This window comes from Gekko japonicus, unplaced genomic scaffold, assembly GCF_001447785.1.
Source record: "Gekko japonicus isolate JY-2015 unplaced genomic scaffold, Gekko_japonicus_V1.1 scaffold4950, whole genome shotgun sequence".
Classification (NCBI taxonomy): Eukaryota; Metazoa; Chordata; class Lepidosauria; order Squamata; family Gekkonidae; genus Gekko; species Gekko japonicus.
Genome location: NW_015163236.1, coordinates 7261 through 21065, shown reverse-complemented (window position 1 = coordinate 21065; position 13805 = coordinate 7261). Strand labels below are relative to the sequence as shown.

Genomic DNA, 13805 nt, shown 5'->3' with positions numbered 1-13805 from the left:
CTGTTATGTAGTGGGTTGCCGCATGGATAAATGACCGACGACGACGTGGTGCATGGCACGCTTTATTTGGTACACAACAAGAACAAGGAACAAACGGCCGGCAGGCCAACTATATACATACCTGGGGACACACCCCTGGTCATCATTGGTGGGTTTGAATCTCCTGCCATGGTTCCTATTGGTTCCCCAGTGGAGGGACTAGGAGCCTAGTCCCTATTGTTCTTCCAGAGCCAAGCTCTGGCTGTTCGCTGGCCCCCGGTGGTGGTCAGCATACACTACAATAAATGTAGCTGAAGATGGAGGGGCAGATACAAGGTTGGTTGATGAGTGGGTAAGAAGAAGAGATAGAAGCAGGGAACGCCAATGTTGGATCAGGCCAAAGGCCCATCCAGTCCAACACTCTGTGTCACACAGTGGCCAGAAATACCAGTGCCATCAGGAGGTCCAGCAGTGGGGCCAGGACATTAGAAGCCCTCCCACTGTTGACCCCCCCCCCAAGCACCAAGAAGACAGAGCATCACTTGCCCCAGAGCCCCTAGCTATACCTTGTGGCTAATAGCCACTGATGGACCTCTGCTCCATATGCTTATCTAATTCCCTTTTGAAGCCGTCCATGCTTGTAGCACCCACCACTTCCTGTGGCAGTGAATTCCATGTGTTAATCACTCTTTGGGTGAAGAAGTACTTCCTTTTATCCGTTCTAACCCGACCGCTCTGCAGTTTCATGGAGTGCCCACGAGTTCTTGTATTGTGAGAAAGGGAGAAAAGTACCTCTTTCTTTACCTGCTCTTTCCCATGCATAATCTTATAAACCTCGATCATGTCACCCCTCAGTCGTCTTTTCTCCAAGCTAAAGAGCCCTAAGCGCTTTAACCTTTCCTCATAGGGAAAGTGTTCCAACCCTTTTATCATTCGAGTTGCCCTTTTCTGCACTTTTTCCAAAGCTATAATATCCTTTTTAAGGTGTGGTGCCCAGAACTGCACACAGTATTCCAAATGAGGTCTCACCATTGATTTATATAGGGGCATTATTATATTGGCTGATCTGTTTTCAATACCCTTCCTAATAATCCCCAGCATAGCATTGGCCTTCTTTATTGCAGTCACACACTGTCTCGACATTTTCAGTGAGTTATCCACTACAACTCCAAGATCTCTCTCTTGCTCAGTCTCTGCCAGTTCAGACCCCATCAATGTGTATTTATATTTAGGATTTTTGGCTCCAATGTGCATCACCTTGCACTTGGCCACATTGAACCCCATTTGCCATGTTGACGCCCACTCGCCCATCCTTGACAGATCCCCTTGGAGTGCCTCACAATCCTCACTGGTTTTCACCACCCTGAACAACTTTGTATCATCCGCAAATTTAGCCACTTCACTGCTTACTCCCATCTCCAAATCATTAATGAACAAGTTAAAAAGCAGTGGACCAAGTACTGATCCCTGCGGTACCCCACTGCTTACCACCCTCCACTGAGAAAATTGCCCACCTACACTCACTCTCTGTTTTCTATGAACTAGCCAGTTTTTGATCCATAAAAGGACTTGTCCTTCTATCCCATGATTTTTGAGCTTACTTAGGAGCCTTTGATGAGGAACTTTATCAAAAGCTTTCTGGAAGTCAAGGTAAATAATATCTATTGGATCCCCCTTGTCCACATGTTTGTTCACCCCCTCAAAGAACACTAACAGGTTAGTGAGACAAGATCTTCCCTTACAGAAACCGTGCTGAGTCTGCCTCAATAGGTTTTGTTCATCTATGTGCCTACTAATTCTTTCCTTAATAATGGTTTCCACCAATTTACCCGGTATCGACGTCAGACTGACTGGCCTGTAATTTCCCGGATCTCCTCTGGAACCCTTTTTAAAGATGGGAGTGACATTAGCTACCTTCCAATCCTCAGGAATGGAGGCAGATTTTAAGGAAAGATTACATATCTTTGTCAGGAGATCTACAAGTTCACATTTGAGTTCTTTCAGAACTCTCGGATGTATGCCATCTGGGCCTGGTGATTTTTCAGTTTTTAAGTTGTCTATCAGTTTTAGGACCTCCTCTCTCGTCACCTCAATCTGACTCAGGTCTTTCAACACCCCTCCTGAAATCAGTGGTTCTGGAGTGGGCAAGCACTTCTCATCTTCCACAGTGAAGACGGAGGCAAAAAATGCATTTAGCTTCTCAGCCATTTCCCTATCATCCTTCAATACTCCTTTTACCCCTTGGTCGTCCAAGGGCCCCACTGCCTCCCTGGCTGGTTTCCTGTTTCTAATGTATTTGAAGAAAGTTTTATTGTTGGTTTTTACGTTTTTTGCTATATGCTCCTCATATTCCCTTTTTGCCTGCCTGACCTCAGACTTGCATTTTATTTGCCATAGCCTGTGTTCCGTTTTATCAGCCTCACTGTGACTAGCTTTCCACTGCTTAAAGGAATTCTTTTTACTTTTTACAGCCTCCATTACTCTGTTTGTTAACCATGCAGGCTTTTTCCTATACCTGTTTGTGCCTTTCCTAACCTGCGGAATATATATTTTTTGAGCTTCTAGGATCGTAGTTTTAAATAGATCCCAAGCTTCCCCAATTGTTTTGACCCTTTCTACTTTTCCTTTCAGTTTCCTCCCCACGTGTCCCCTCATATCAGAGAAATTACCCCTTTTAAAGTTAAAAATGGTTGTGTGAGTCTTTTTGGCCAATTCTCTATTTGTACAAATGATGAACTCAACAACATTATGATCACTGTTTCCAAGCGGTGCAATCACTTTTACATCTCTCACCAGGTCTTGAGTGTTACTTAGGACCAAATCAAGGATCGCCTCTCCCCTGGTAGGTTCCATGACCATCTGCTCCATAGCACAGTCATTTAGAGTGTCTAGAAACTCAATCTCTTTTTCCCGACTAGAACACATATTGACCCAATCAATGTGTGGGTAGTTAAAATCACCTATTATTACACAGTGTTTTTGTCTAGTTGCTATCTTTAAGGCATTCATCATTTTATAATCCTCTTCTATCTTTTGATCTGGTGGGCGATAACAAACTCCCAGTGTTAAGTTTCCTTTTGGCCCCCCTATTTCAACCCATAGAACTTCCAGAAGCGAATCCAATTCACTTAGCCTCTCAATCTTTCTAGACTTTATACCCTCTCTGACATACAGAGCTACCCCACCTCCAACCCTTCCCCCCCTATCCTTCCGATATAATATATAACTGGGAATCACTGTGTCCCACTGATTTTCCTCATCCCACCAAGTTTCAGAAATACCCCCCTGCCAGGAAGATGGACAGAAGGAATACAGAGGAGATACAGAGGAAAGTGAGGTACTCCTACAAATCTTTGCAGGTTCCCCACCTTTCAATGGGGCATGGCTCAGCTAACACCAATCAACTTGGCCATTGTTTTCCCTGGGAGGGAAGGAGGGAAGATTCAGAGGGGGGTAAAGGTAAGTTGGCTGGTGCGTGGGAAGGAGAGAAGGAAGCAGAAAAAGGGGAGAGGTTATGGAGGCTTTCAGGGAAGGAAAGATAATATCATGGGGGAAGGCAAAATGAGATGCCCCCTGCAAGTCCCCCACGTGACTTACTAATTTAGCATCACCCCCAAAAAAGGATTTTATGGTATGATTTGCATGTTCCATGTTCAATCCAACTTTAAAAAAACAAAACAAAAAAACAAATTACCAATACTGCTTAGAAATGGCTACAAAACTGTGTGCATGGTCATATGCTCAAAGTCCACTATTCCTTTTTAGATTAAAATTACTGATAGAATATGTCACTGCTTGTCACGGCTCAGATGGGGTGTCACTCTGAATTTAGCATCCCTTGAGAAGGGACAGAGCACCCTCCCAAGACCTTCAGACCTCCCTTTTGGCCAAATAATAGGCGTGAGGACCAGGCAGAGTGAACAATGAAAATAGTTTATTTTATAGGAGGTCAAACAAACAAGGTGCGGAATAATAACAGTAAGTGGGTGAAAAGAAAAGAAATCAAATGCCCTAACGCATCTGGATATACTGTCCCTAGCTCACTATCTCAAGTGGCCTTAGACTACTCACCCTTCCCTCAGGATGAGGGTTTCTTCCCCACAGCAGCCTCTCTGGGAAGAACAGCTTTTTCTCTTGTACCAGTTCTTTTATTCCCCAGCCCTCTTCTTCCCTATTGGTCAAAATCAGCACCAAAACTTCCCAAGGCCTTCTGGGGTTTGTAGGCCCAGCCTCCCCTAATGCTAGCCAGGCTCCCTGGGCCTAGTAGACCTCTGGTGGCACAGCCCAGATCATGACACTTTTCCCCTCAACATTTCATTCAGATGCAATTATTTATTAAATTTATTGGGCCAATATATTCATCCCCTCTTCCCTTTGTCACGTGTTGATTTAATACACAGGTGTCATCTGCTCCAATATCTTTTTGGAAACAAAATGCTAGCCCATAAGGGCCTTGGTTTGATCCTGTATGCCAATTCTCATGGATGTGATTTGCAGCACTAACCCCACCGAGTCTGGGAACAGGAAGGTGGCTCCTCTTGGATTAACACTTCAGTGGGAATGCATATTCTAAAGGGCTTATTTGGACTATGGGAATTAAAATTTTGCATGTGTGATAAAGATGTAAGAATGTTAATTTCTTTCTGTCTGACAAGTTTCATGGCAGATCTGTACTATACTTCCAGAATGACAGTGTAATTTTATGTGCATACTATAGATTCCTGTCTAGGAATGTTCCTATTGCATTTGACTTATTCAGACATTTTTCCATTGAAATATGTGGAAGCTCACTTACCCATCCAGGCAAGGACTGTGATTGACAGCTGGATCCTCAGAATCATGCTGTGCCTTTCACCCCTTCTGGAATCCTCCTGCTTGTGGCTGGTGATTCTTATGGGAATGAGATGAACATGGTGCCTTCCCCTTTCTTCTAGTGTGTTTTGTTTCCAGGGTGCAGAAGTGCTGTGCGGAGGAGAGGCATATGTACCAGACGACCCCAAGCTGAGCAATGGCTTCTACATGTCTCCCTGTGTATTAGGTATGAACCCTGGCATTGAGCCTGACTCCTAACACTCAAACATGCCAAAACCCTGATTATGCTTGGTGACGGCAGCGTCATAAGGGAAGGCGAGCTGCTAGACAGTGCGCCAGCTGTGTGAACACTGGCGAGGAAACAATGTCCCCCCTTTTCCAGCCCTGGAAAAGAGGATGAGAACCAATTTCTAGGGGAAGAAATGGAAGCCTGCATCACACTGATTAATGCAGCTAAGCTTATAGAAGAGTAGAAAAGAGATTGGATTTATACCCCACCCTTCACTACTGAAGGAGTCTCAGAGCGATTTACAATCTCCTTTCCCTTCCTCTCCCCACAACAGACTCCCTGTGAGGTCGGTGGGGCTGAGAGAGTGCTCTTTCAAGAACTACCCTTGAGAGGACAGCTCTGAGAGAACTTGTGATTGACCCAAGGTCACACCAGCAGCTACATGCGGAGGAGTGGGGAATCAAACCCAGTTCTCCCAGATTAAAGTCTGCACTCTTAACCACTACACCAAACTGGCTCTCCAGTGATCTCATCATAACATCCCTCAGACACTGCTGCCGCTGCAATGCTGTGCACACGTCCTTGGAGGCAAGTCCAGCCAGACAAAGCTGGACTTGCTTTCAAGTACATACGTAGCGTTGGACTGCTAGTTCAGCCCCTTGTCCTCTTCCTAGGGCAGCAAATTGTCATGTGTAATCAGGTAGGTAGCTAAGATGTCCCACATGCTTCCTCAACTGCAGGACAACCAAAGTTGGGAAGACTGTTTCTTGCTCAAAATAGTCGGCTTTCTCTTAAGTATTACACAGTCAAAGAATTAGTTCCCGTGTTGCTGCAGGAAACTGTGAAGACAACATGACATGTGTAAAGGAGGAGATCTTTGGGCCTGTCATGTCCATCCTGCCCTTCGATACGGAGGAGGAGGCCCTGGAGAGAGCCAACAGCACCTGCTTCGGCCTGGCGGGGGGTGTCTTCACCAGGTATTACCAGCCAAAAAGGAGAGAGAGAGTTGGTTTTGGAAAGAGGAGTGGGTGGGAAGGAAGCACGGGGCCAACTGAGCAGACAGCAGGCTCTGGGTCCTCTGAAGTGGGGCATCCATGAAGGCCGAGAGTCAGGAGAGACAGCAGGTCAACCCTGAACACGGAGGGCAGCGTGCAGCTCTGCCACCGCTTTTGCTCCACAGAGTCTGGTGCCATCCTGATCCATCAGCACCTTCTTAGAATGGTCTGAGAGAGACTGTCAACCAGTCCCTGGAAACAGGGGCCTATCCAGAGGGCCTCAAGGACGCCATGGTTACACTTCTCTCGAAAAAAACCCCAACATTGGATCCTTCTGATCCAGCCCATTGCCAAATTTGTTGTTCCTGGGTAAGGTGATTGAGAGAGTGGTGGCTGAACAGCTCCAGGGTTTCCTGGGTGAGATCCGTCCCAGTCCAGCTTCCGCCCGGGCCATGGAGGGTGGAAATGGTATTGGTCACCTCAGCAGACGATCTCTGTAGGCAGCCGGATTGAGGCAGGTCGGCGCTGCTATTGTGATTAGATCTTGCAGCAGTGTTTGACACGGACAATTATGATATTCTGACCCAATGCTTTGCCGGCGTGGGCGTTCACGGGGTAGCCCTTCAATGGGTTTACCTCATTTCTCCACAGTCAGGGACAGAGGGTGGCACTAGGAGAGAATGTGTCCTCTGGGCTGCCCCCCTGGAGTGTGGGGACCCTCAGGGGGGCACTTCGATCCCTGATGCTGCTTAACATCTACATGCCCGCCTACCCGCCCCCCAGCTGGCACGGAGTTTCATGCTTGGATGTCACCAGTATGCTGATGACACCCAGCTGTACCTGCTTTTGGATGGCTACCCGGATGCCGCCCCACAAAATCTGGCCATGGGTTTGTAGGCCTTGGTGGGATGGTTAAAAAAGAGCAGGTTGAAACTGAACCCAACAAAGATGGAGGTTATGTGGCAGGGAGGAGGGGCTTCAGGGCTTGGGTTCAGCTTACCTACTCTTGATGGAGCGCTATTGGTACCAGCACAGTCCATCAAGAGTTTGGGTGTGATCCTGGATGCCCCTCCAAATATGGAGGCCCAGGTCACACATACAGCCAGGCCCGGCAGCTGGCCCCTTCCCTGTCACGCCCTGACTTAACCACAGTAATCCATGCAATGGTCACCTCCAGGCTAGACTACTGTAACTAGCTCTATGCTGGCCTGCCCTTGAGACTGACCCAGAAGCTCCAACTGATCCAGAATGCAGCAGCACGAGTCCTGACAGGAACACCACAGACTGCACATATTCGGCCCCTGCTGTGCCAGCTGCACTGGCTTCCAGTGGAACATTGAGAAGTTCAAGGTTTTGGTTTTGACCTTTAAGGCCTTGAGTGGTTTGGGACCAGTGTACCTGTGGGACTGCCTCCTCCGGTACTCCCCCAGGAGAGCATTACACTCTTCGCAGAACGACTTTCTGGTGGTCCCCAGCCCTGGGTGGATCTGGCCGTCCTTGTCTGGTGGAATTTTTCAAATACCACCAGGGCCCTTGCGGGGTCTCATGCAATTCCACAGGGCCTGTATGGCAGAGATGTTCTGCCAGGCGTTTGGCTCAGGACAATGACGGCTAGCCGCCCTTCCCGGACCCCTCCCCCCTGAAAGGCATAATCCCCCCCCCCCCCCATACCCACGAGGCACCCACAGGCTGGAAATGAGAGGGAACCACAAAAATTCACCATTTGGTTTTAATTAATGAATTATATATATTTGAAAATGGTTTTGTATGGTTTCTATTGTTATAAATCTGTACATCGCCTAGAGCCCCACAATTCTGGGGATAAGGCAATTTTTAAAATGTAAATAAATAAATAAGTGGCAAACTTACCTGGCAGAACCTGGCGCACACTCTGCCACTCCTTCCGAGTTCTTGGAGGTGCCGCGGGCGCTTCATGCCGGGGAAGAAGGAGCTGTGTCCTGACCTCGCCCCTCTGCTCCACAGGGACCTCCAGCGGGCTCACAGGGTGGCGGCCGGCCTCCAGGCGGGGACGTGCTTCATCAACAATTACAACGTTATTCCGGTCGAGCTGCCCTTCGGAGGGTACAAGATGTCAGGTGACCAACTCCAGCTCTCTCTGCAGCCGCCAGACGGTGGACTGCTGGGTACAGAGGGCGGCCACCTTTGCTCTGCAGTAGAGCCCTGAGACTGGAGTCCAGGAGCCCCTGAGAGAGGCCAATGAGATCATGAGCTCTGGGTTGGGAAGTACCTGAGAGAGGCCAATGAGATCATGAGCTCTGGGTTGGGAAGTACCTGGAGATTCTGGGGGGGGGGGGGGAGTCTGAAGAGGGTGGGGCTTGGGGGGTATAATTCCATTGCAGCCCACCTTCCCAAGTGGCCACTTTATCTGCAGGGGAACTGATCTCTGCTGCCTGGAGATCAGCTGGAATCCCCGGGGATCACCAGCCACCACCAGGGGGTTGGCAACCCTAAAGAGATAAGAGAAAGGGCTTCATCTGAAGGGTTTGTGTTGTTTGGCAAGGCAGTTCTGCACCACCTAGGGTCAAAGGCTCCATATGAAAATAATAAGCAGATGGAATCGTTAATGAAAATAGGCCAACAATACATTAAGTGCATTTGCATGGTTGTACCGTGGTGGCTCCGAGGTTAAGACGCTGAAGCTGCAGACTAGAAGGCCAGTAGTTCAGCAGTTCGAGACCCAAGTGCCGCATGACGGAGTGAGCTCCCATCTCTGGCCCCTGCTCCTGCCAACCTAGCAGTTCGAAAGCAAGATATTGTAAGTAGATAAAATAGGTACCACTTCGCTGGGAAGGTAACAGTGTTCCGTGCGCCTCGGCATCTAGTCATGCCGGCCTCATGACCACGGAAACGTCTTTGGACAGATGAGCACTGCACCCCTAGAGTCGGATTCAACTCGCTTTCTAGCAAGGGAAACCTTTACCTTTACTTACCACTTTGATTGCTCTTCTGCAGAATTAGAAACTCTCTGTCTTTCCCCTCCGCTAGACACACAAGCTAGAGGTAGTGGTGGATTAGATGTGGCTAACAGTACTTAGGACAGAGACCTCAGAGCCACATGATGCAAGCGACTAGGCCCCCACAGGGGAAGGGCAGTCATGGTTTCATTCAGATGCACCAAGTCCAAGCCCTGGGGAAGCCATTCGGGCCCCGGGCTGCTCTGATTACCTCATGGTGTTAAAAGTCCACCTGCAGTTTTTCTACTACTAAATAAAATGTGTGTAAGGAGGATATAAATAAATAAGATGCTGTTGGATATTGTAGCAGAGTAAAAGGGAACCACAGAGCACACAACGTATAAACTGGCTAAAAAGAAAGTTTACCCATAAAGTTAGAAAGGGTTGCATGATAAGGGTAAAACAACAAAAAGTCTAACTGACTAGCTACATCTTTCTAGTTACTGGTTACTACAAGATGGATACTCTGTTCTAATATCTAAACAAATGGAGGAGGAAGAAACTCAAAAATGCCTATGTGCCAAGTATCAGATAACATCACCCAGTTACGAACTTACCAATAGGCAGGCTAAAGATTATGTACAGGACTTCCTTTTCTCTGGTGGGAACTACCTGGAGGACAGCTCACTAACAATTAACATGAAAAAATAAACAAGATAACCCTTTAATGGCGTCAGGGAGTGAACTTGCAGATACTCCAACAGATGCCAAATTACATTCAAATGGCCAAATGTACACACAGCCTTTTTCTTACAGAAAAGACAGCATGCCTACCTGAAGCACTTGGAGGAGAGGCTTTTTGATTGAGAAATAAGACCATCTGCAGTGGAGAGAAAATGGGAAACCAGACCCCCCCCCCAACTCCCTCCCAGGACATCTTACTGTGACTCCTGCTTTTAGGCACTTCAGAATACACCCTCCAGTGTTCCCTCTAAGCTGTGGAGTCTTGTGAGCAAAAATTCTACTTTGTGAGCTACTGGCATTAAAGTTGTGAGCAAAAGATTTGGCTACTGCATTAAATCAGTTTGCTCTGGAGCCATCCTTCCTGAGCTAAGACAAAAAGGTGTGAGCCGGAGGCTAAAAAGCTGAGCTAGCTCACACTAACTCAGTTTAGAGGGAACACTGACACCCTCATCCCAAAAGAAGTCACCACCCCTTAATGACTGAAATCGTTTTTATCCCGTACATTCTAAAATTGCCATCATGTTTTCTTCTGCAACGCCAAGAGCTGGGACTCACCAAAGAGAGGATAGATTGGCAAGAGTGAGTCTATGCAACGGGCTTCGAAATTGGGTGTCCCGTTTTGCCTTCCATGGAGAAATGGTTGCCCAGCCGTCTTCCTGAGCCACTCCCCAGGGAGAGGGGGGGGAAACAGCCACCCCCCCACCCCCCCACCCCAAAGGCGCCCTCGGTGACCTCGCTTTCTCTTGCAGGGTTTGGCAGAGAGAATGGCACAGCAGCGATTGCTTACTACTCTCAGCTGAAGACTGTCTATGTGGAGATGGGCAACGTGGAGTCGGTGTTCTAGCGTCCGTGGCCCAGCCAAAGGTCTCTTGCCACCCGTCAGCAGAAGTGCCCCCCCCCGGGCGGCTTGGAGCGTGACCTGGAAGAGAGGGGTGTGGCCGCTGTGTTCCCTTCTCCCTCCTGCTTGACATTCTTCTCTTCTCCTTTCTGGAAGGGGCAGGAAAAGGAAGTGCTCCCCAGACAGAAAGGGAGTGGCAAATTTCCTGTCTGACCGGCTCTTCCCAGTTTGTCTGGCCTTGGGAGCAGCAGGGGAAAGCACCTGGCCTGTATGGGCTGAATTTACAGCTGGACCTGCTCACCTTCACACCCCTTTTCTTCTCCTGCAGGAAGTAGCTGATGTCAGGCGCAGGGCAGGATGGCTGCCTTTTCTATGCAGGCACTTTTGTAAAGAATTTTCAGAGTAAATAAAGGATCTGACCTTGAACAAAAACCTGGATAATGTCTCCTAGGTTGTACTTGAGCATCCACAGGAGCTGCCTTAGAAAACTCTGCCATGGGATGTAGGGAGGCATAACTGCTATTCTCAGGAGGAGCAGGCCTCGTCACCCCGGAGCCTGCAGGGAAGACACGCATGTGACCGTTCACACATGGCACACACACACACACCCGCAGCAGCTCTGGGCCTCCATAGAGGAGAGATGGTATCGGTCATAGAGAGAGGGGGGGGAGAGAGGGAGAGATTAAGAAAAGGTAGCTCACAGCTACCAGTCCTGAAGACCACATGCTGGCGGCTCCATAGGGGCAGAGGCCCACTCCAGAGCCGCTGAGTTCGGGAGGGGTGTTGAAAGACCTGAGTCAGATTGAGGTGACAAGAGAGGAGGTCCTAAAACTGATAGACAATTTAAAAACTGATAAATCACCAGGCCCAGATGGCATACATCTGTTCTGAAAGAACTCAATTGTGAACTTGTGGATCTCCTGACAAAAATATGTAATCTTTCCTTAAAATCTGCCTCCATTCCTGAGGACTGGAAGGTAGCAAATGTCACTCCCATCTTTTAAAAGGGTTCCAGAGGAGATCCGGGAAATTACAGGCCAGTCAGTCTGACGTCGATACCGGGTAAATTGGTGGAAACCATTATTAAGGAAAGAATTAGTAGGCACATAGATGAACAAAACCTATTGAGGCAGACTCAAAATGGGTTCTGTAAGGGAAGATCTTGTCTCACTAACCTGTTAATGTTCTTTGAGGGGGTGAACAAACATGTGGACAAGGGGAATCCAATAGATATTGTTTACCTTGACTTCCAGAAAGCTTTTGATAAAGTTCCTCATCAAAGTCTCCTAAGTAAGCTCCAAAATCATGGGATAAAAGTACAAGTCCTTTTATGGATCAAAAACTGGCTAATTAATAGAAAACAGAGAGTGAGTATAAATGGGCAGTTCTCTCACTGGGTGGGTCCCAGGATAGGTGTCAGCAGGCACCACTGTAGCCATGGATGCCACATTGGGGGCGGGGAGGGCTGTTCTATAGGCAAGAAGGTGAATGTGAGCAGCAACATGGCTTCTCAGGAGTCCAAAATTGTGATAGGTCACGTTTCTTTTCTCTTGGTAAGCATGAAAAATGGATCTCAGACTTCTACAGGGATCATAGGAGCTGGGAAAGTGGTTTGCAGGTCAATTTATTCACTTTAGAGCCTGCCCCTCTCACAGAGACTCTAGTAGGATTGCACGGTCTCGATAAATGCAACCAATAGGATTATATCAATGGTGCGACCTCATTTGGAATACTGTGTGCAGTTCTGGTCACCACACCTTAAAAAGGATATTATAGCTTTGGGAAAAGTGCAGAAAAGGGCAACTCGAATGATAAAGGGGTTGGAACACTTTCCCTATGAGGAACGGTTAAGGCGCTTAGGGCTCTTTAGCTTGGAGAAACGACGACTGAGGGGTGACATGATTGAGGTTTATAAGATTATGCATGGGAAAGAGCAGGTAGAGAAAGAGGTACTTTTCTCCCTTTCTCACAATACAAGAACTCGTGGGCACTCCATGAAATTGCTGAGCGGTCGGGTTAGAACGGATAAGAGGAAGTACTTCTTCACCCAAAGAGTGATTAACACATGGAATTCACTGCCACAGGAAGTGGTGACGGCTACAAGCATGGACGGCTTCAAAAGGGAATTGGATAAGCATATGGAGCAGAGGTCCATCAGTGGCTATTAGCCACAAGGTATGGATAGGGACTCTGGGGCAAGTGATGCTCTGTCATCTTGGTGCTTGGGGGGGGTCAACAGTGGGAGGGCTTCTAATGTCCTGGCCCCACTGGTGGATCTTCTGATGGCACTGGTATTTCTGGCCACTGTGTGATACAGAGTGTTGGACTGGATGGGCCTTTGGCCTGATCCAACATTGGCATCTCTTATGTTCTTATGTTCTTAGATGGAGTTAGGGGTAGGGGTAGGGGGTAGGGTTAGGGGGTAGGGTTGGGGTTGCGGTTAGGGTTAGGGTTGGACCCTAACGAGGACGGACGTGGGAAGGAGGAGCTCTGCAGCCTGCTCTCACTTCTGCCTCATTTGCAGCCTCACTCAGCGGGCGTGCCGCGGAACAAACACAACCCACAGGTGTGTGAAGTTCTGGTGCCAAGGAGGGGTAGCCTTTGGGGGGCCTGGGGCCCCTCTCGGGGGCGCCAGGAGCATTTTCTGTGAGACCCTCCCCACCACCCAGGGCTTGGCTGGGCAATTTTGCCTCCAAAATGGCCGACGGGGACTTTACTCGCGCGAAGTCCCATAGGACAGACCCGTTACAATACGGGGCTTCTGTGCACAATGTCCCAGCTGGAGGTTTCCTCCCAGGGGGCAGCCGAGGGGGTACCCTACACCCCAGGCCGGCATGGGCAGGGACCTGGGGCCGGGGCCACCCAGCAGCAAGTGGCTCCTGTCGAAAATGGGCCCCCCACAGCCCTCCAGGCTCCCCAGGGCGATCTCGAAAATCCCGGGGGGGGGGGAACGGACCGCCAGTGCCATCGGATTGGGAGGACCCTTCGGAGCCCAACGCAACAAATCCTATGCGAATCGGAGCTCGGGGGGCCGAGTTACGGGGGGAAATGCTGAAGGCTGCCCCGCCCGGGGTAACGAGCCTTTTACCATTCTAATGGAGGCCTCCATTGACCCTCAAATGGCGGCCAGAAGGGCATCTCAGACTATGGAGTCCACTCTGATGGCTGCCTCTGTTCAACTAGACCCCCTCATGGAGGCCGAGGAGTTCCCTGCCTGCTCCAAAGGGGACGCCTTAAAGGGGCAGACCGACCACTCAGTCTCTGGACCAGTCTTGAGCTTCTTTGAGGGGCTT

The 13805-nt window shown here is 48.9% G+C and overlaps 1 protein-coding gene across 1 annotated transcript in view; it reads left to right on the top strand.

Annotated features, from left to right (window-relative positions):
- Positions 1 to 10518, top strand: part of LOC107106980 (4-trimethylaminobutyraldehyde dehydrogenase-like) — a 34256-nt gene extending 23738 nt beyond the window's left edge. The window contains exons 8-11 of the mRNA XM_015407196.1: positions 4930 to 5017; positions 5856 to 5997; positions 7999 to 8111; positions 10424 to 10518. Of these exons, the coding sequence (XP_015262682.1) occupies positions 4930 to 5017; positions 5856 to 5997; positions 7999 to 8111; positions 10424 to 10518 (438 nt within the window). The remainder of the gene's footprint in view (positions 1 to 4929; positions 5018 to 5855; positions 5998 to 7998; positions 8112 to 10423) is intronic.
- Positions 10519 to 13805: the final 3287 nt, after the last annotated feature.